This window comes from Mauremys mutica, chromosome 3 (assembly GCF_020497125.1).
Source record: "Mauremys mutica isolate MM-2020 ecotype Southern chromosome 3, ASM2049712v1, whole genome shotgun sequence".
Classification (NCBI taxonomy): Eukaryota; Metazoa; Chordata; order Testudines; family Geoemydidae; genus Mauremys; species Mauremys mutica.
In genome coordinates this window covers 50,836,054-50,858,720 of record NC_059074.1, presented here as the reverse complement: position 1 = coordinate 50,858,720, position 22,667 = coordinate 50,836,054, and the positions used below count along the sequence as shown (strand labels likewise).

Genomic DNA, 22,667 nt, shown 5'->3' with positions numbered 1-22,667 from the left:
GAGGCTACATGGGAAAAGGCCCAGAAAACAGCAGCAGCAAACTGAAGGAAGCAGTATGTGACCGATGTGTGTTGGGTCGCTGGGCTGGGACCTGGAGTAGTGGATGGGGCTGGGACCCCCATCGGCCTATTAGTGAAGCGGAACTAAGCCCTGAGAAAGACAAGGCTCTGTTGGGAAGCTGAGACATGGCTGAAGACTCTGGTGAGACCGAACAGTGTATTTCCTACCCCGGAAGGGGTTCATTAATTTGACTGTGACTCTTGGCCGGAGAGCTGAGCTGCTAAAGACCCATCTGGTGATGTAGGCAATGTGCTGGGGGCACCACAAGTGTGTGTGTGGTGGAGGATTGCAGCTCCACACCCAGCTGATAGGAGGCTCTCAGGAGGTGAGTGGTCCTATCAGACACCCCTCTCTGGTGCGGGAATGGAATGAAAGCAGTGGGGGGTGGGGTGAGGGAGAGAAAATGTACATTCTTGAGCCATTTTTGAATTGCAAAGATTTCTTATACAAAATCTGTGTCTGAAAAGGTGTTTTTTTCCCCCTAGCCCTGCAACTATACCACTCATTCAGATTCTCATTTCCTATCTTAATAACTGCATTGTTTCTCTAGGCTCACAAACACACATCTGCCTGCTCTCCAGTCCAGACAAAATACTCTCACTAAAATGGTGACAGGTTTCAGAGGGGTAGCCGTGTTAGTCTGTATCAGCAAAAAGAACGAGGAGTACTCGTGGCACTTCAGAGACTAACAAATTTGAGCATCCAATGAAGTGGGTTTTAGCCCATGAAAGCTTATGCTCAAATAACTTTGTTAGTCTCTAAGGTGCCACAAGTATTCCTTGTTCTTCTCACTAAAATGATATTCCTGGCTCACCACTTTTACCATGTCACCCCCACTGGGAATCCTTACACCAGCTCCAATTTATCCACAGACCAAATCACAGCTTTTAGAAGCTTGAATAACTCTGCTCTGTTTTTGTCTCACTTCACATCACCTTCCTATCTCAGCAATTCCTCTGCCTTCTCCACTCATTTTCCAGCTTCTCACACAAACATCTTCCTGCCTTTTTCATGCTCTCCCTTATCCATGCAATGACCTTCCTGAGCTCATCTATACAGCTTCTACCCTCAGGGGCGGCTCTAGGATTTGCGCCACCCCAAGCAGGGTGGCACACCGCGGGGGGCGCTCTGGTGGTAGCTGGTCCCGCGGCTCCGGTGGACCTCCCGCAGGCATGCCTGCGGATGCTCCACCGAAGCCGGGGGACCAGCGGACCCTCCGCAGGCACATCTGCGGGAGGTCCACCGGAGCCGCGGGACCAGCGGACCCTCCACGGGCATGCCTGTGGGAGGTCCGCCGGATCCGCCTGCCGCCCTCCCACGGGACGCCGCCCCAAGCGCGTGCTTGGCGCACTGGGGTCTGGAGCCAGCCCTGTCTACCCTCTATCCTGAAGCCCCTCCTGAAGACACACTTCTGCATTGCTGTCTACAGAGAAACTAACTGACTTACACTGACAAGTTTGAGAAATAATTGATATAACACTGTGGAAGGGCATAGAAGACCACAAACCTATGGCAACCACTATATGTGGCCAAGACATAGGATATGTCTGCACTGGAGCTGGAAGTTATAAATTCCAGTTTGAGAAGACAGACCCGTTCTGATTGAGCTAGCAGCTAGAAATAGTCATGAAGCTGTGGCAGTGCGAATGGCAGGAGAGCTAACCACCATATCTGAGACCATAAGTATGGCTCGCCCCTCCCACCCCTTGTGCTGCCACAACTGCATTTATATTTTTAGAAGTGCAGAAGCTAGCTCAATCACAGCTAGGGTATGTCTCCTTGAACTAGAATGTACACCTCCCAGCTCCAGTGTAGATGTACCCATAGTCAAGAACTACCTTTGTCAGCCTAGGAATATCTGCTTCTCCCTTCCATTTGTCTGTCTTTAGCCTGTGAGCTCTTCAGGAGAGAGAATATGCCTACATTTCTGTAGGGAAGAGAACATAGTCCTTTGTAGACTCTACTGGAAAATACTCTTACCAACTAATAATTTGCCCTTATTGCCAATCCTGTCATGGTGACTCCTGAACCTTTGTATTGCACCTATTGTATCTGATAAAACAAAGTCTGGGCCTGATTCTGAAAGGTGTTGCATGCTACAATCCCTTTTGAAGTCAGGAGGCCAGATTCATTACTGGTGCAACCCAGTGCAATCCCACTGATTTGAATCTTTTTGCTCTTTTTCTGTAAGTCTGAATTTGACTTAATAGGAGCTATAAATTCTTATCTGGACCCACAGCAGGCTATCGCTGGGGACATTACTTTGGGAATAGGGAATTTGTTTGAAATGTATCCTTTAAAAAAAACTTCCAGCTCTTATCTAGTTTTTATGCCTATATTAGAGACAAGAAATTCAGTGAGCCATTTGCTACATATACATGCATAGATTCGTGTTTTTTGTTTGTTTGTTTGTTTTTGTTTTTTTGGCAGACAACTTATATTATGTTGTATACTATGACAAGGCAAATATAGGCACTTCAGTTACAGATTTATAAAAGCACCAGTATACCTTTTCATACCCTTGACTCCTGGAGCAGGTTCTCTTTGTAAAAGTTGTATTCTACATTTAAAAACATCACATTTGTTATTCTGTTTGAACCTCAAGTCCTTTTCATAGAATCATAGATTATTAGGGTTGGAAGGGACCTCAAGAGATCATTTAGTCCAACCCCCTACTAAAAGCAGTACCAATCCCCAAATGGCCCCCTCAGGGATTGAACTCACAACCCTGGGTTTAGCAGGCCAATATGAGAAACATATTAAACTATTACAAACTTGTTACTATTAATACTTAGGGAACTAGAAAAGTTACTCCTATAAGTGGTGGTGGTGGTGATTTTTTTTTAAATTTGACTTATAGTAGTAACCCAAGAAAAAGGGCTAGAGAAAAACTTTATTTTAAATGAGGCTCAGTGCAGCCTGGAAGAAGGAATTAATTCTGAGCTGTGAAGTGGTTTTTGTTATCAGTACTGTTACTTTCAATCTTGCTAAAAAGCAAAGTGAGATCTTTAGTGACTCCAGCAGTATCAGAGTCCAACATGACTGTACAAATATATCTTTGTCCTGCTGTATGTACTAGTTAACATCAGAAAAACTTTACTGTGTAAATATTAATATTTAATGAGAAACTTTCAATGTTCTTCATTAAACAGCCTATTCCTTACTTCAGATTACAGGTCTCTGATCTCAGTGCAGCTTTTGATAATCTCAAACCATATTTAGAACATCTCAAGCAAATGCTGCACGCTCCAAGAAACAGTATCACTATAAACCCTATTCTCTAACATCTTTAGAGGAACACCTTAGGCCTAGTTTCCTAGCAAATTAGGTTGATTTAACTACATTCTCAGGGTGTAAAAAATCCACACCCTTGAGTGGCATAGTTAAGCCAATATAAGTCCCTGTGTAGAAAGCACTAGGTCAACGCAAAAATTCTCTGCCTCTCAGGGAGGTGCATTACCTACACCAATGGAAGAACCTCTCCTGTCAGCATAGGTAGTGTCTACACTGAAGCGCTGCAGCTGTGCTGCTGTAACATTTTAAGTGTAGACAAGCCCTTAGTCCCTCCTGCTGTAACATTTTAAGTGTAGACAAGCCCTTAGTCCCTCCTGCTGTAACATTTTAAGTGTAGACAAGCCCTTAGTCCCTCCTTATTACATGTTATGGAAAAGAGAAAAATCTCCGAAATGGGAGGGAGCTGAGCTGAAGGAAAGACAGATATTCCCTCTTGTTACTGCTGTGGAGCTTAAGGCAGCAGTAACTCCATACAACCAAAAAGGGGCCATGGGCAAAAGAATAGTCTCTATTGTTTATATTAGAGTAGTTCCTAGAGGTGCCCAATTGAGATCAGGGCCCCATTGTGGTAGATGCTAGATACACCACATAGTAGGAAACGGTCAGTGCCCTAAAGATCTAAATCGACAAGACAGACAAATGGTGGGAGAGAAGAGTAGCAAAATGACTTGCCTAAGGTCACAAAATAAGTAAATGGCAGGGCTAAGAACAGACCTACTGTCTCCCAACTGCTAGTCCAGTACCCTAGTCATTAGACCACTTTGCCTCTCTAGTCTACTCTGATGGGCAACATGTTTTTTAAAGACCACAGGAAAATATCTAGCCAATTTAATACTTCTTGAATCAGCATTAACTCTGCCTCTGCACTCTTAATGGTCAGGTGAGTGCAGGAACTGGCTGTCAGCCAATGGCAGCACTGCTGAGAGCGGGCTATCTTACCACTGATGTGGGAAGGAGGTGAGAGGAGCTCAGCAATAAAGTGGGCTACCTGTGGAGTCTTGATCTCCACTACTTTTGTCAAGCCTGGATGGGGTTTTGACTGCTTTATTCCCTCTAGTACATTTTTATATGGGAATGGAGTGATATGTTCCCTTGTGCTAACCCACTGGCCTGGAACACTACTCTATTCCCCTTCGCTTTGAGCAAGTCTCCCTTTCTTTTCTTTTTACCTTATACCTCGCTCTGTAAAGTATGTGTGTGTGTGTTTTGTTTGGTTGGTTTTTGCGGTTTTTTTGAGACAATCAGCATGAAGGATGTGGGCGCTCGAGGGAATGGCTTTGCAGTGATAAGCATTGGGTTTGAAATATCTAGATTCCTAGAACAACAGCTTCACAAAATCATTTATCCTTTTGAGCTAGATATCTTTGGATGGAGCTAAATGGTTAAGTTTCAGAGGAGGCCTGATAAAATGAAGTTGTCTGTGCTGTGCTAGGACATTAAGAATCCCATAGCATTCTGCATAAAATAGTGGTTTATCATAGTGTCTTTGACTCAAGTCCCTCCATTCTTGTATGGCATGCTGTGCTGTGCACCAGCTGATCTCTTCACCAGTGGGGCAACACTTCGGAGGTGTTGTGGTTGGTTATTTCTATATTGTAAAACACCATGCACACCTGTGACAAAGAAAATAGGTCACTGCACTGAGGAGCTTACACTCTAAGATGGACTCAGAATAGGTTTGCTTTTTAAACCTCTTTTTCTTGGCAAGATAGAGGAGCTGAATCATGATGTTGCATGAATTTATAAAATGAGCTATAGCTTTCTCTATACAAACTGAGGGGAAAGGGAATGCTGAGCTGAAGGTCTCTCTAAGACGCAGCATCCCTCCAAATGTATAATTTTGTGCATTTGCAAGCTAAATAAAAGGTGTAGGGCTTGAATCACTCCTCTGCACCAGTGGGGAAAGCTACTACGGAGGAGAGAAAGTTATGTTTACAGTCCTCCACTTCCCAGGGGAGCCCTAACTTGTGATTAATGTTCCTAGAGACACTCTGATCATGCCACTTCCCTATCCAGAGCACCCAGCTTTTGGGGAAGCGCTGGCTGCAGGCCCATTGGAAAAGTGGAGGTTGTGAGCACTTATCACTCTTTGAACACCAGCCCCTCGATCCAGTGCTTGTATAGAAGACAATGGAATCTGTGTTTGAACTTGGTCCTAAAATGCCGAATTCATCAACAATCCATGATAAAAATCCAGATTCCCCCACAAGTAATGTAGGAACGAGCAATGACTTCCCATTTTACTGTGTTTGTTAATCCTGTTAGTGGGAGGCTGTGAGGTCAGGTATGGCAGCTTGAAACACGGCATTGCTTTTGACAGATGGAAAGATAAAAGGATGGGGAAAAGGAAAGGAGAGGAATTTAAAAAAAATCAGATGTCTCAGCTCCATTCAGGTTTCCATCATTGGAGATACAGCTGAGAGGTACATGGTACTGTTGTGAGGAGGTTACTTACTAATGGCCTAAAAAGCATTGCCATGGTAAACAATTTTCTTTTGTCCTTTACACTGTGTGTGATTGCACCTATGATTTGAGATCCTGCAGGAGGGAAGGTGCTATCCACATGTACGTCAGTGGGCTAAATTTTCTGCTGATGTATATGGGTGCAGCTCAGTTGAGCTCAAGGGAATTGCACTAGCAGAGAATTTGGCCCAGTGTTACTGTAGAATAGTAAAATAAATATTTAGTTTATAGTATTATAAGTTATGTAAATAGAGTTGAGCAATCAGAAGTGGAAGGAGAAAGAACTGGGAAGTGGATGGGGAGGGAGATGAGCAGGAGATAAAAAAAAGGATTGAGAACAGGAGAAGGGAGATAAGGAGAGTAAGAGTATTGCAAAGGAGAGAGAAAATTAGAGGAAATTGGAGTGAAGAAAGGATGTCTAAAGAAAAAGATACATTTTCTACATTCCACTTTGTAAGATAGAAAGGAAGATATAAGAAAAGAGGACTGAAGGGAATAGGGGATGAATTTATTTTGAAACACATTGCCACTTGGCAAAACAACTCATTGTCACTACTAACTCAAGAGGCTGGCCAGCACTGTCAATTTACAAAGAACCCAATCTAATGTTATGTGATTAGCTCAGGTGAGCCCCCTGTTCTACACTGTATGGAGAGTTTACTTTGCTGTATGTAATAACCTCTTACTAAATTGTAACATGTATGCATCAGTTGTTCCTGTCTCTTCAGACTCCTAGGCTCATCTGCCTCTGATTTCAGATAAATGAAAGAGATCGAGAAGCTGAGGACAAAGGAGCAAAACTGAAAGTTTTATGCTTCTGAGGTAACAAAAATAAAAATAACATAGAACATCCCAGTGAATCCTACATGATAGCAGAATAGTGATGACATTTGTCAAGAGATTCCCCATATTTTCTCCAATTTTAGTCAAGAAATGGGAAATAATTGCCCTCATCACTTTCTTGAGACCCTGTCGACAAACAAATGGTGACTATCTAAAAATGGGTGACAGTGATCTCTGTAAAGCAGAAACAAAGACTGGCTCCGGGGGAACAGCAATTAGATATACGGTAGGTAATTCTCCAAAGAAAAGCAATTCTCCATCAACCTTAACATGTTGCACTATTCTAGAAGAGAGGATAGTTTTAACTGAACGTTAATGTAATGCCTCTAATATAAGTGAGTCTAAAATTATAGATTACATCAGGGATCAGCAACCTTTGGCATGCGGCCTGCCAGGGGAAGGCCCCTGGTGGGCCGGGCTGGTTTGTTTACCTGTCGTGTCCACAGGTTTGGCTAATCGCGGCTCCCACTGGTGACAATTCGCAGTCCCAGGCCAATGGGGGTGGCGGGAAGTGGCAGCCAGCACATCCCTCTGCCCGTGTCGCTTTCCGCAGCCCCCATTGGCCTGGGATCAATAGAGTGAGCTTCTTTATCTCATTGTAAACTTGGTTTTCCAGACCTTGAGTAGTTCTAGTCACACTTTCTGAGTGCTTTCCAATTTATCAACATCTTGTGTCCACAGCAGAACGGAACACCATATTCCAGTAATGGTCTCACTAGTGCCATATACAGTGGTAACAACACCTTCCTACTTCTACTTATTACTCCCCTTCTTATAAATCCAAGGGCCACATTTACTGTCTTAACCTCTGTATTACACTGTGAGCTCACAGAAATCTAGTGCCCTATATTGATTTTTTTTCCTGAATAGGGGATGATTTGAGCCAAAATTCACATTGGTTATAACTACATCTCTCTACTGGATAGTTTAAAATATATAGTAGACAATCAAATAACATTCCAGTTTTAAACTATAATATATATTAGACTTGTCCAGATGAAAATCCCAGTAGCAATGATTACCATACCACCACATTAGGTGTTTTTTTTTAATTTAAAATGTTTGCTTAGACTGATAAATAGATTTAACACATTGAAGGCTAGTGCAGATAATTACGTAGGTGCTTTTTTTTTTTTTTTTTTAAAGATTTCCTACAAAGACAAATACTGCTAACATCATTGGGTTGGATGTTACTTTCAATAAAAAAATATTTCCACTTTCCCTATTTTGTCTCAGTTTGCTCCTGCAGAAGATGAGTCTCCTTAGTCCCATAAAGATGAAGTGCTTGTCCATGGGCCTACCATCTCAAGCTGAATGCATCTGTGGTTACTACATTTTGACTTGATGGCTTTTGGACGTTCAATCTTAGATGAAGATTATCTTTGAGTGCCTCTAAGACAGCAAACTCTTAAATTCAACCATTACCCAGATGTGATCTCATAATCCCTCTCTTTGCTTCCACTGGTACTTCAAAGTTCAATGTTCAACTCATGTGTACACATGCTACGTGAATTATGAAAAACAGTTCAGCCATCAAACCCAATATGCACAGTGTGGTCCAAGATCTAGCCCTAACTAGACCCAATACAAAATTACTTTTTAAGAAATCAGTAGGTAGCAAAGACTTTCTTCAGTTTCCATGTGTTTTGCTAAAACAAGAAATATGCAAAATCAAATATGATGTGACAATTTATGCTACATTTTCCTTTCCTTTTGTCCAGACATACTAGTATTTGCAGCTTCATTCAAAAGGCATAAATCCAATTTAGTGTTTGTGTCAACCAAATCAGTAACATATCTATAATTGCTACTTACAATTCTGTGTTAAAAAGTGATTTGACAGTCTGCTTGTATTTGCGGTATTGCTCCCATTCAGCTTTGGCATGGTCTGTTACTAACTCTTCTACAGGCACTTGAGGTATGCCTAGCTTCTCAGCAAACTGGTTAGCACCCGTTCCAGTGAGCATCACATAAGGTGTCTAAAAAAAATCAGAGAGAGAAACCGAATAGTAAAAATAACCTTCAATGCTATCAACCGCATGATACATAAAAATATTATTATATTTAAAGTCTCTATTCCTTTAGCACCCAGAGGCCCTAATTAGAATCACAGTCCCATTCTCATAGCCATTCTGAAAACACATTTGAAGAAACAGACCATTGTGCAAAGAGTTTTTGGTCTAATCAAGATGTTGCCGGTTTAAAAGATTCTTAGGCTGATGTTTTACAAGCTGCCTCAGGAATTTGGACTTCCAAGTTCCACTGAAATTAATGGGAATGGTGCATCTAAATTTCTTAGTCAACATTGAAAATCTCAGACTTAAGGTTTGAAGTACAGTCTAATTTGTCTTGGGATCTACAAGAAAGCAAATTTTAGTTGCTCACTTAATTTTCTCTGGGACAATTATGCATGATACCAATAATAAAGAAACAATGATTTTGGTCCTCTTCTCTTTATTTCTCCCCTTTCTCATTTCAATCTCACTGTCTAATTTTTCCCATTTCTTTCCTTTAAAATTTTTTCTTTGCCTTCATTTTTTTTTAAATTTTTCTTTCTTCTCTCACTATTTTCTTTCTTCTCTTCCTTAAGTTCAGGGTCAGCATGATGAGTATCATGGTATTAATTACTACTCTCGTTATTAAATTGTGCTTTAATTGCAGCACTTCTGAGAACAAAAGATACCACATTCCTATTCTGTGGTTGTATACAATGTTTCTCCATAGAGTACAATAGAAAGCAGTTTAAAACCCCTTTTTAAAATATAGAAGGAAATCCTGTTCCCTACCCAATGGCCTTCTGCAGAACTAGTGTTATTCTACTCATTTGCATGGGGTAATAGAGCAGGATGTGGGGACCCTACATAGAGGGTCCACATACCAAGTCCACTATAGATCCAATCTCTGTGGTGACTCTCTGCATGTCCTGTACATCAGGGACATGAGCAAGAGTACTGGAAAGATACATTCTTACTAATTAGACTGTAGTAATACCCAGAATGCACTAAGCATTTTCCAAACACAAAGGAAAGATAGACATGGTGCCTGTGGGGCAAGCAGCAGCCACTACAGTCACAGGGCTACAGTAATAGCCACAAAGTGACTCTTCTTTTACTCTAACCTGCAGAAAAAGGGAGGATTTGAACCTGAGGCAGGAGCAGAAAGGATCTGGACCATTATTTGAGTGAGTTAGGTCAGAAGAGAGATAAAAAAAAGAGTCAAGTTGCAGTGATGACAGTGCAATGGTGATGGCAGTGCAACTGTGATAGCAGTACCTGGGGATTTCCTTAATGAAGCCGCAAGTGTTGCAGAATTAGAATTAGTTTAATTAAAATTCCTTTTACTGTAGTTGAAAATATGAAAGAAGAGCATTGTTCTACAGTATCAGTTTTACTTGTTTCTCAAATCATCCCATGAAAAAGTATTTCAACTGAAGAAATACTTTGCAGGCAATGTGCTGGCTTAGATAGGAAAATGGAGTCTGTAAATATTAAAATAAGCAAACAAAAAGTATCAATGTATTGTGTCAAGTATCAGAGGGGTAGCCGTGTTAGTCTGGATCTGTAAAAGCAGCAAAGAGTCATGTGGCACCTTATAGACTAGCAGATGTATTGGAGCATGAGCTTTCGTGGGTGAATACCCACTTCGTCAGATTCATGTAGTGGAAATTTCCAGGGGTGGGTATATATATGCAAGTAAGAAGCAGGCTAGAGATAATGAGGTTAGTTCAATGAGAGAGGATGAGGTCCTCTTCTGGCAGTTGAGGTGTGAAAACCAAGAGAGGAGAAACTGCTTTTGTAGTTGGCTAGCCATTCACAGTCTTTGTTTAATCCTGAGCTGATGGTATCAAATTTGCAGATGAACTGGAGCTCAGCAGTTTCTCTTTGAAGTCTGTTCCTGAAGTTTTTTTGCTGCAGGATGGCTACCTTTAAATCTGCTATTGTGTGTCCAGGGAGGTTGAAGTGTTCTCCTACAGGTTTTTGTTTTTTGCCATTCCTAATATCTGATTTGTGTCCATTTATCCTTTTTATCCTGGTTAGGTCCTGTGATGGTGTCGCTGGTGTAGATATGTGGGCGGAGTTGGCATCGAGGTTTGTTGCATGGATTGGTTCCTGAGTTAGAGTTACTATGGTGCAGTGTGCAGTTACTGGTGAGAATATGCTTCAGGTTGGCAGGTTGTCTGTGGGCAAGGACTGGCCTGTCACCCAAGGTCTGTGAAAGTGAGGGATCATTGTCCAGGATGGGTTGTAGATCCCTGATGATGCATTGGAGAGGTTTTAGCTGGGGACTGTATGTGATGGCCAGTGGAGTTCTGTTGGTTTCTTTCTTGGGTTTGTCTTGTAGTAGGAGGCTTCTGGGTACACGTCTGGCTCTGTTGATCTGTTTCCTTATTTCCTCATGTGGGTATTGTAGTTTTGAGAATGCTTGGTGAAGATTTTGTAGGTGTTGGTCTCTGTCTGAGGGGTTGGAGCAGATGTGGTTGTACCTCAGTGTTTGGCTGTAGACAATGGATCGTGTGGTGTGCCTGGGATGGAAGCTGGAGGCATGAAGGTAGGCATAGGGGTCGGTAGGTTTTCGGTATAGGGTGGTGTTAACATGACCATCACTTATTTGCACCATGGTGTCTAGGAAGTGGACCTCCCGTGTAGATTGGTCCAGGCTGAGGTTGATGGTGGGGTGGAAGCTGTTGAAATCGTGGTGGAATTACGCCATCATATGCCAGCAATGCCCCTGTCATAAACAGATAGTTAAGGGTTAATGCCTGTTTTACCTGTAAAGGGTGAAGAAGTTCACCTAGCCTAGCTGACACCTGACCAGAGGAACCAATGGGGGAACAAGATGTTTCAAAAGGAAGGAGGGAAGTTTTCCTTTGTTTAGAGTTTCAGTTTCAGCCGGAGTGAAAAAGATCAAGGAACCAGCCTCTTATCAGAGTAGTAAGTTTTAGAAAGGGATAAATAGGTTTATGTTTATTTTCTTTGTAAAACTTAATTATCAAATTTGGGTATTCTTGTGTGTATTAAGATTTTTGCCCAGGGGAACATCCTCTGTGTTTTGAATCTGTTGTCTGTGAGAGTAGCTGGTATGCTAATCTCTCCCAGAGGGTTTTCTTTTATCTTTCTTTTGAAACATCTTGTTCCCCCATTGGTTCCTCTAGTCAGGTGTCAGCTAGGCTAGGTGAACTTCTTAACCCTTTACAGGTAAAACAGGCATTAAGCCTTAACTATCTGTTTATGACAGCCCCTCTGCTATGTACATTGGCCAAACCGGACAGTCCCTATGGAAAAGGCTAAATGGACACAAATCAGGTATTAGGAATGGCAATATAGAAAAACCTGTAGGAGAACACTTCAACCTCTCTGGACACCCAGGGTGGCTCTAGCCATTTCGCCGCCCCAAGCATGGCGGCACGCCGCGGGGGGAGCTCTGCCAGTCGCCGGTCTCACGGCTCCGGTGGACCTCCCGCAGACGTGCCTGTGGAGGGTCCGCTGGTCCCACGGCTCCGGTGGACCTCCTGCAGGCGTGCCTGCGGCTGCTCCACCAAAGCCACAGGACCAGTGGACCCTCCACAGGCACGCCTGCGGGAGGTCCACTGGAGCTGCCTGCCGCCCTCCCGGCGACCGACAGAGCGCCCCCTGCGGCATGCCGCCCCAAGCACGCGCTTGGCGTGCTGGGGCCTGGAGCTGCCCCTGCTGGACACACAATAGCAGATTTAAAGGTCCTGCAGCAAAAAAACTTCAGGAACAGACTTCAAAGAGAAACTGCTGAGCTCCAGTTCATCTGCAAATTTGACACCATCAGTTCAGGATTAAACAAAGACTGTGAATGGCTAGCCAACTACAAAAGCAGTTTCTCCTCCCTTGGTTTTCACACCTCAACTGCTAGAAGAGGACCTCATCCTCCCTCATTGAACTAACCTCATTATCTCTAGCCTGCTTCTTACTTGAATATATATACCTGCCCCTGGAAATTTCCACTATATGCATCTGACGAAGTGGGTATTCACCCACGAAAGCTCATGCTCCAATACATCTGCTAGTCTATAAGGTGCCACAGGACTCTTTGCTGCTTTTAATGTATTGTGTGGATGTAAAACTAAATTTTAGTGAATATAGATGTTCACTTTACTCCAGCACTAGAGGACAAATCTTATTTAACTTCAAAAGAGGCCAGGTTAAAAAAAAATCCTACACTTTGAAAATGCTACATTATTTATCAGTCTAAAGATACTCTTTCTGACCGGCTTCTGCCCCATATAATAATCTTATAACAATCTTGTCAGGGTCTGCACCCTCACTTGAAACTGGGGGGTTTCAAAGTGAGGACCCGCATGTCTTCCCCCACCCTAAAATCCTAGGGTAGGTCCCCTTTGCTGCCACCACCGCGGTCAATACGTGGGCTGGGACACCCCTGTTTTCCCCCTGTCTCCCTTCAAAGACACTCCCTGGGAACACAGATCAACTCGCAGAGGAGGAACCTTCCCCCTCCCCTCTCTTCCCTCTCTCCAGCCTGCTCCGGAGAGAGAGATACCTTGATTCAAACTCCTTGAATCTCCCACACACAGGGAAGCAGCCCACTTCCCCCCTCCCTCTCTGCTAGCCACTCTGTGAATCACCGAGAGAGAGCGTCTTAGCCCCTTCCGCTATCCACAGTGGAAGGAATTTAATCAAATCTTTATAGGAAGAATTTATTAAAAGAAAACAAGAAAATACAGAATCTCTATGAGTCCAAGCTGGACACTCATAGGGTATAACCTTGCTAAGTTCTGGAGAGAATCCCCTCTCCTTCTCAGTACAACCAGTACAAGCAGAATTAAGAATAATCAATAACAAACACACAGAATTGCAAGCATAGGATTATTAGGTGAGGACACCAAGTATCTTTCTAATACTCACTATCTTGACTAGAAGAAATTAGTTCAGAAAGGTAGAAACTTGTAGACTTGATTAAAACATCTGGACTCTTGTAACTCCAGACGGCTAAGAACAATACACACACACACAGAGGGAAAAAGTTCCCTCCTAGGAATTTCAAATTCTCTTCCCTGATTGGTCCTCAGGTCAGGTGCCCACCAGGTACTATGCTTTAACCCTTTACTAACTATTCATGACAAATCTAATCACATTTTGTAAAACTCTATTGGAAGAACACTAACATATCCATTATGATAAAGCCCCAAATGTCATTCTTAACCCAAATGGATTAGGGATTTGATATGTAGCACCACAGACCGAGTATGCTAACCAAGGAGCATGACAGAGAAGTGATAAATGACCTCAACCTACCTATTATGCAACACAATCCATAACCTCGGAGTCAAATTTGTGGTTAAACTTGTAACTGTAGTACTATACATGAATTTTCTCAGTCAAACAACTTCCCATGAGTATATGCATCAGATTTAATACAAGTTGCTGAACTTATTTACCAAATTCCTCAGTCTAATATTTATCTATAATACTTTTGTTGATATAGGTTTGAAGGTACTATAGATTTTTTTTATACTCTGCTTTAAATAATACAAGCTCATATTTCTTGAAACTACCCTTGAACATTCCTTATACTAAAATAATATGTAAAAATAAAATGCAGTTAGTATTATAAAATACTCCTAATATTCATGTTCAGTACAATGGAAATCCTCTTTTTGTTATTTGGAATTAACCTGAACATTTTACAATATCTTTATGCTCACAGAAAAAGCAGTGCAAAGTCTGGAATGCTTATAGGATCTGATTCAAATCCCATTGAAATAAACTGGACTCTTTCAACTGACCAATGATCATTGGATCAGGCTTATACTGAATCATAGATGATAGAGATGGGAAAGACCTACCAGATCATCCAGTCCATCTCCCTGGCAATACAGGATAATACTTATTGTATATTTTCCAGTGTTTTATTCAAAGTGCTAAGGCTTCCGTTGGCTCAGAGAATACTCTACAGCCTGCACCTCATTGGCAGAAATATTTTCCATTATTATTATAAATGTGCATGACTGTAGCACATAGGAAGGAGAATCACTCACAGAATAAAAAGATAGTCCCTGCCTCAAAGAGATTACAATTGAAGTACAGGAATAATTAAAAAAAAAACCCCCACCATAGTAGATTATAAGCCCACTTTTTCTTTTTTTGTGCACTCTAACAGTCTCACTGAATTAAACATGACATTTAGGTGCACAAGGAATTCAGGCCCAGACCCTACAAGAATATTATGGAGTGTTAAACAAATACGTCTAGGAAGCAAAACTATATACATATATAATATGAAAATTGTATTTGTTATGAATTTTTTAAAGCTTACATTTTATCAGTATCACAAATAAGCTAATATGCTAAAATCACTAGCATAATTACTTTCATACACTATTATCATCAATAAAAATAATATACTTTGATACTAACACAATTAGAGCAAAGTTCATGAATAAAAAAATTGGTAATGTAATACATAGAGCTTCTGGGAAATGTTGATATTGCTTTACATATTTTATAGCTTTGCTATATGTTTCAGGAACTATTTTAATTTCTCTCCTGGGACAGAAGTAGAATGGCAATGAGAAGAGTAACACAAGAGTCTTGTTATTCTGGATGTTCATGCTGCACCACCAAGTTGGATCCATTTTAAAGAGACACTCTATTACTGTTTGAGGAATTTGTATTGCTCTGCAACACAGTGGATTGTGTTAATGCTTCAAGCACAAATTATAACATTTCAAGCACATTTTATATAATACTCACATTTTGCAGTACTGGAATGTTTATTTGATGTCACAGGGTTTGTTTTAGCCATGGTTTGATTTTTCAAACGTATGCTGATGCTGTATTCCAATACAGTGCAGCCAATCCCATCTGACATTAATTATTAGGCAGGGAGTTTGTGCCCAGACAACACAAGGCATATTGGTTTTGCAGGTAAGTGTTTGCAGATGTGCTATATCATGTGCTGCCCAGGCAGAGTGTGATAGGGTGTCTTCTCTTTGCACATTCCTTTCACTTCCTATCACAGAACAACTAGGGCATATGAAGGGCAGTGAGTGAAGATAATTGGGGTAAAATTTGCATAATTCATAGCCTTGTCATGTTAAATACTCTACAGCAGCTATTTTCCACTAACACCTGCTTCAGTGTAGGAGTATCACATGAACAATTAGGGAAGTGACACACTGATTGTACGGGGCCAATGAGGACACAGATGGAGGATGGTAGAACAATACCACTGTTAGCTATGGAAAGGTACATGGGCACAACCAATCAGGACATATATCCAACAGCAGTCCTAAGAAAGGAACTATTCTGCCAATGAAAAGCTAACTCATTGATAATTTGATGAGCACTATGGTAACATGAGAGAGTGTCAGAAACAGCCTGATACATTCTAAGCAACAGACTGCTCTAAAAGCCACAAAATAAGGGATGATTCACCCTCACAGACTGAGGTTTAATGGCAACATAACAAAGTGAGATGTGTCCCTATAAAGCTCACAGAAAAGCACAAGAATGGGGCTCACTATGCCAGGACTCTCTGCTATACAACATAGCAATAAGCTACAAGAGGTTGGTCATTCGTAGGCTCTTTAAATAACCTATGGCTATGGATAGTGATTGTACAAATCCTTGATCTGTATGGGCTTTTGCTGGTATTACCACAGCTGTGCATTGGCTCTCAGTGGTGCATAGCTAGGATCTGATCCTCAGTGACTCAGAGAAATCCCTTATGTAAATAAATAAAAAGAGGAATGTGTATGCAAGAGGAAGATTTTCACTATCTTTCTCCCCATTTCTCTTTTCCTTTAACACAGTGGCTATAGGGATTTCTCCTTTTTAAATATGTTTGCCTTTGCATCTGAAGCCTGAAATCCTTCCTCCGACCTGCCTCCCCTGCCAACAAGTTCAACCACTTCCCCCCATTTCCTTTTCTCATTCCCTACTTTGAAGTACTGCCACAAGCTAAACTACTGTGTAGTGAGGCGGTGTGGTTCCCCGCCGCCCCGGAGAGGGAAGAGCCCATCCGGAGGCCGGAGTGGGTGGAGCTAGGGGGCTCTGAGCCCACCCCTCAGAGGGTCAGGTGGCGACCCAGAAGTATAAAAGCTCGTCCTCAGAGCTCAGTTAGGCCCCAGCCACCGGAGAGACCAGATGTCTCCAGTCTAGCCTCTGACTGGGAAACCCCCGCGGCCAAAGCTGCAGGCCAGGACTGGCCTGACTTGCCCTGTGCTCGCTACCCAGAGGAGTTGCCGGACCTGCCCTGTGCCCGCTACCCGGAGGAATTGCCGGGCCTGCCGCTCGCCCACTACCCCGTGGAACCCATGGTGCTGGACCCCCCAGAGGACAACACCCTGACCCAGGTACTAACAGAGGGGGAGTCTGGAAGTAGCCCGGGGGCCGCCAACCCTAGTCTGGTTGCAGCACTGCCAGAGCCTGTGTCAGTGTGTTGCAGCCAGGATCCCCACTGACACAGCAGCAGGTCTTCTACTGCTGCTAGGGCCCCAGGCTGGGATACAGTGGAGCGGAAGGGCCTGCGTCATCCCCCCGCCACCCAACTCGTGGGTGGCAGTCTCTCCCTTTCCCAGGCCTTTTGGAGGCTTGGGTCTACTGTCACAGCTCAGCCCTGCCTGAGGGCCTGAGAGCCTGACTCATTGTTGCTGCACCCTGAGCCAGGGCCTGGGCTTCCTATTGCTTGTACTGCTACTGCTCAGCCCTGCCTGAGGGTCTGAACTCTGACTCATTGTTGCCCCGCCCTGACCCAGGGCTTATGGTGCGTATTTCAGTTACTGCAAGGGCTGCCTAGGAAGACCCTGCGGACAGACTAGCAAGGTAGTCTTGAACAACAAAGTCCAATTATCATTAGGACTTTGTGCTCTGAGAATCCTGGCCACCATAGCAGCATACGACTGCAGGCAGCTCAATCCACACATATACACACTGACTCACTGTCTTTCCCTTTGTGGAGAACTGCAAATCACCTAATGTACATCTCAGATTGAAAAGGCAACCTATATGGCCATGGGAAATCCTCCTCCCTCTGGAGCTCATAGATTTGTATTCATAGAGTTCAAGACCAAAAGGGACCACTGAATCCTCAAGTCTGACCTCTTGTATATCACCAGCCATTAAATAACATGAGTTTGGCAAAATCATATCTTCCGGAAAGGCATTCAGTCTTGATCTGAAAACATCAAAAGATGGAGAATCCACCACATCCCTTGGAGGTTAGTTCCAATGATTAATCACCCTCTGTTAAAAATGTGTGCCTAATTTCAGGTTTTTATTTGTTTGGCTTCAGCTTCCAAACATTGGTGGTTATGCCTTTTTTATACAAGATTAAAGAGCCCTTTAGTACCTGATATATTCTCCTTGAGAAGGTACTTATAAACCGTAATCAAGTCACCTCTCAGTCTTCTCTTTGATAAACTAAACAGATTAAGCCCTTTAGGTCTTTCACTGTAAGTCAAATTCTGCAGCCCTCAATTCATTTTTGTTGCCCTTTTCTGCACCCACTCCAATTTTATACTTCTCAAAACATGGATATCAGAACTATATGCAGCATTCCAATCACACCTAGTACTGATCCAGGAGGAACATCATGAGAAACATCCCTATTCAATGATTCCTCAATAACAACTTTTTGAGGTCTGTCAACCAGGTCTTATTCCATTTAACATGTGCATTATTAATATGGTATAGTGCTATTTTTTTAATCTGAATGCCATACAGTATTAAGTCAAACTCCTTACAAAAGTCTAAATTGTGATGCATCCAAGTGATCCAAACTACGCAGATGACCTGAGCAAGGTAAATGAAAACTTCTGCAAATTAACAAAATGGCTATAAGTATATTAGAAATACAAAGAAAGAGCTGAACATTATGGTCAATGGAGATAATTATTACTGCTTGGGCTTAAACATAACTATCATGTTCCATTTAAGTGCAAGATAGGTTCTCACTGCCTGGCTGTCATGAAAATAAAGTGCATAACCAGCTACACAGGGGGAAAATGGTAAGTCTACAGCTGGTAATAGATACTTGCAAGGCTCTGTAATGTCTTGCAATTACAATGCATGTACTATATTAACACAATGTCCATATGTCTTTGTAAACATTATTTTGGTATTCCATGGGAATTATTCAAAATGAAGAAAAGCAGAAATGAAAAGCAGCAATATTTGTGTCTGGGTCATTAATATCGTAAAGCAGCCAAGATGTAGTGTGTTAGCAGCCTATGTGTAATTGATGTAACAGAAAATAAACACCATATGTTCATGACACCAGAGTCTATGCTTCTTTTATATAATGGATACATTCCATGAGGCAGCCCAACAGTTAATTCCAAAGTAGGTAATGACCTAGCAATGTCACTAATACTTCTATATGAGGTTGCCACACACCAAACTAAGGACTCAGGGGGCATTTATGTATTTATTCATTCATTTCAATTTCAAGATATTTGTACTGTACTCATCATCATTGTATCATATGGTTTTAGGATATCACTCTTGATTAACAGGGAATAATCCATGCAAATGCCATGTAAAAAAGAACACAGCCTTCAAATCATGTGAGGAATCTTTACCAATGCAGATCAAAAGCCAATACATACAGCAATCTAGTTTTGAATACAGCTCAGAAGACAGCTTTAGCATACTGAACAAATGTTACAGAATGTACTGTGAATAGAAGGGGTCCTGTTGAACTCCAGACAGCTGCTCAACCCAGAGATTAGGTGGCATAAACACCATATGGCTGTCAGCAGAATATGCATAGGGACATTGCAGAAGAGATGCAGAAGAGTTGGTAGCATAATGACTGCATCAGTACTACTATTTGAATCCAAAACCCACTGTTTCTCACACAAAAATAGGTAAGCAAAGTATCTGGGCCTTATAGTTATGTTCCTTTATTACAATATACATGAGGATACAGTGATGTGATGGTACAAATACATGCCACATGCAGATAAATACTTGCATTACTTTGCTGTCCTGATGGGCATATGGTGGACCAAGGAATCACACATGCTAAAGAGTTCCACATGTATTCATATAACTATCACTATAATCATGGCATTCTTCACACTTCACACTGTAATCAACATTTTTCATCATTGTGAAACCTTGCAAATTGAACATGCCATAAACTATACCCTTAAGGGAAAATGCTTGGAAATGGATACTGGATCCAGAACCCTGCAGACAGTGGAAGGAATTCACATACTTTCATTCTGTGACCACAAAAGAGGCCTAAGCAACATTATTCTCCTTTATTATTAAATCTGCAAAATCTTGATTTAGTATCCTGAAAAATGAACTGGCTAATCAACCCAGAATAATCCAGGTCAGAGCCAAGCACCTATTGCTGAGAGAATGTCTCATCCCATTTCATTGGAAAGATCATCCAAATGCCACTCCCAAGAAAACTGGGATGTAACAGTCAGTAATGCTCATATCACCTTCTATGACAGCATTTCACCAGTAACAAAAACTACGGTTTTCAGGAGCACTGAGCTACAACTAGTCCACCTCATGTAAAATGGATATTTGCTTCTCCTAACTGAAGAAAGCTTGTAAGGAGCACTTTAGGCACACTGTTATTATTATTATTATTATTATTATTTAGTATTATATAGGGCTGTCAAATTATTAAAAAAATTAATTGTGATTAATCATGCGATTAAAAAACTTAATCACAATTAATTGTTCTGTTAAACAATAATACAACACCATTTATTTAAATTATTTTTGGATGTTTTCTACATTTTCAAATATATTGATTTCAATTACAACACAGAATACAAAGTGTACAGTGCTCACTTCATATTTATTTTTATTACAAATATTTGCACTGTAAAAACAAAAGAAACAGTATTTTTCAACTCACCTAATACAAGTACTGTAGTGCAATCTCTTTATCATGAAAGTTGAATTTACAAATGTAGAATTATGTACAAAAAACCCAGCATTCAAAAATAAAACAATGTAAAAATTTAGAGCCTACATTTCAATCAGTCCTACTTCTTGTTCAGCCAATCACTAAGACAAATAAGTTTGTTTACATTTACAGGAAATAATGCTGCTTTCTTCTTATTTACAATATCACCAGAAAGTGAGAACCGGCATTTGCATGGCACTTTTGTAGCAGGCGTTGTAGTGCCAGATGCACTAAACATTCATATGCCCCTTCATGCTTTGGCCACCATTCCAGAGGACATGCTTCCATGCTGATGACACTCATTACAAAAAATAATGCGTTAACTAAATTTGACTGAATTCCTTGGGGGAGAATTTATGTCCCCTGCTCTGTTTTACCCACTTTCTGCCATATATTTCAAGTTATAGCACTCTCGGATGATGACCTAGCACATGTTGTTCATTTTAAGAACACTTTCACTGCAGACTTCACAAAACGCAAAGAAGGTACCAATGTGAGATTTATAAAGCTAGCTACAGCACTTGACCCAAGGTTTAAGAATCTGAAGTGTCTTCCAAAGACTGAGAGGGAAGTGTGGAGCATGCTTTCAGAAATCTTAAAAGAGCAACACTCTGATGTGGAAACTACAGAATCTGAACCACCAAAAAAGAAAGTCAACATTCTGCTGGTGGCATCTGACTCAGATAATGAAAATGAACATGTGTCAGTCCGCACTGCTTTGGATTGTTATCGAGCAGAATCCGTCATCAGCATGGATGCATTATCCTCTGGAATGGTGGTTGAAGCATGAAGGGATATATGAATCTTTAGTGCATCTGGCACATAAATATCTTGGGATGCTGGCTATAACAGTGCCATGAGAAGCCTGTTCTCACTTTCAGGTGACATTGTAAATAAGAAGAGGGCAGCATTATCTCCTGCAAATATAAACAACCTTGTTTGTTTGAGTGATTGGCTGAACAAGAAGTAGGACTGAGTGGACTTGCAGACTCTAAAATTGTACACGGTTTTATTTCTGAATACAGGTTTTGTACATATTTCTACATTTGTAAGTTCAATTTCCACGATAAAGAGATTGCACTACAGTACTTATATTAGGTGAATTGAAGAACAATATTTCTCTTTTTTTTTTTTACAGTGCAAATACTTGTAATCAAAAATAAATATAAAGTGAGCACTGTACACTTTTTATTCTGTGTAGTAATTGAAATCAATATATTTGAAAATGTAGAAAACATCCAAAATATTTAAATAAATGGTATTCTATCATTAACAGTGTGATTAATCATGTGGTTAATCATGATTCATTTTTTAAATTTCTTGATAGTCCTAATAATTACTAAACTTTACATACAGTAATAAAAAGGTCTAAGGATGAATCCGCCTGCTACACCCACTGAAATTGCTATGCAAAAAATCATGTGATACACTCATTTTGGATGCCATATGCAGGTGGATGAAAATCTGTCTTAAATGACACATTGAAAAATGCATTGCCAGATGTAGCAATGTTAACTGTAAGAGCATTTCTACACATTTTACATTTTGAACTTTACTCCTTGACTCAGTTAATATGTAAATATATTTTATTTACTTCACATGGTTACTTCCATTTCTATGTCAAACTAAATTAGATTTAATTTTTACATATTTTAGAACACATATCCCAAGTGCCTTTTAATAAAAAGTATCATTATGCATCAATCCTTTTCATACCTAGCAATCTGTAATAATAGTGGAACTCCAAGCAACTGTAGTTCCTGTCCCATTTGAAATATTATGGATTGTCCTAATATTGTCAGAATTACAATACTTCAAATTAAGGCTTTGTTTTGTTGTGATTGAGATAACAGACTGAGGTTTGAAAGGATTGCTTTCAAGAGTTCTGGCAGACTTTTTATATGTGAAGTTGCTCCTCTTAATAAAATATATTATAGTCAACTATTGAATAATGTTCTTTGATTACATTTAATTTTAACAATAAAAGCTGGAGACCAAAGACACTGAAAATGGTCTTTTAGTAAATATATTGTGATATGCAAAGTACTTCATTTAGTAATGTGATTGAGTCACCAATCCAGCAA

General features: G+C 41.0%; 1 protein-coding gene across 8 annotated transcripts in view; it reads right to left on the bottom strand.

Moving 5' to 3' along the window:
* LOC123366530 (isoaspartyl peptidase/L-asparaginase-like) overlaps positions 1-22,667 on the bottom strand; it is a 231,610-nt gene that overhangs the window by 115,846 nt on the left and 93,097 nt on the right. For all 8 annotated transcript variants that reach the window (XM_045010098.1, XM_045010097.1, XM_045010099.1 and 5 more), the window contains exon 4: positions 8,476-8,639. In XM_045010098.1, the coding sequence (XP_044866033.1) occupies positions 8,476-8,639 (164 nt within the window). The remainder of the gene's footprint in view (positions 1-8,475; positions 8,640-22,667) is intronic.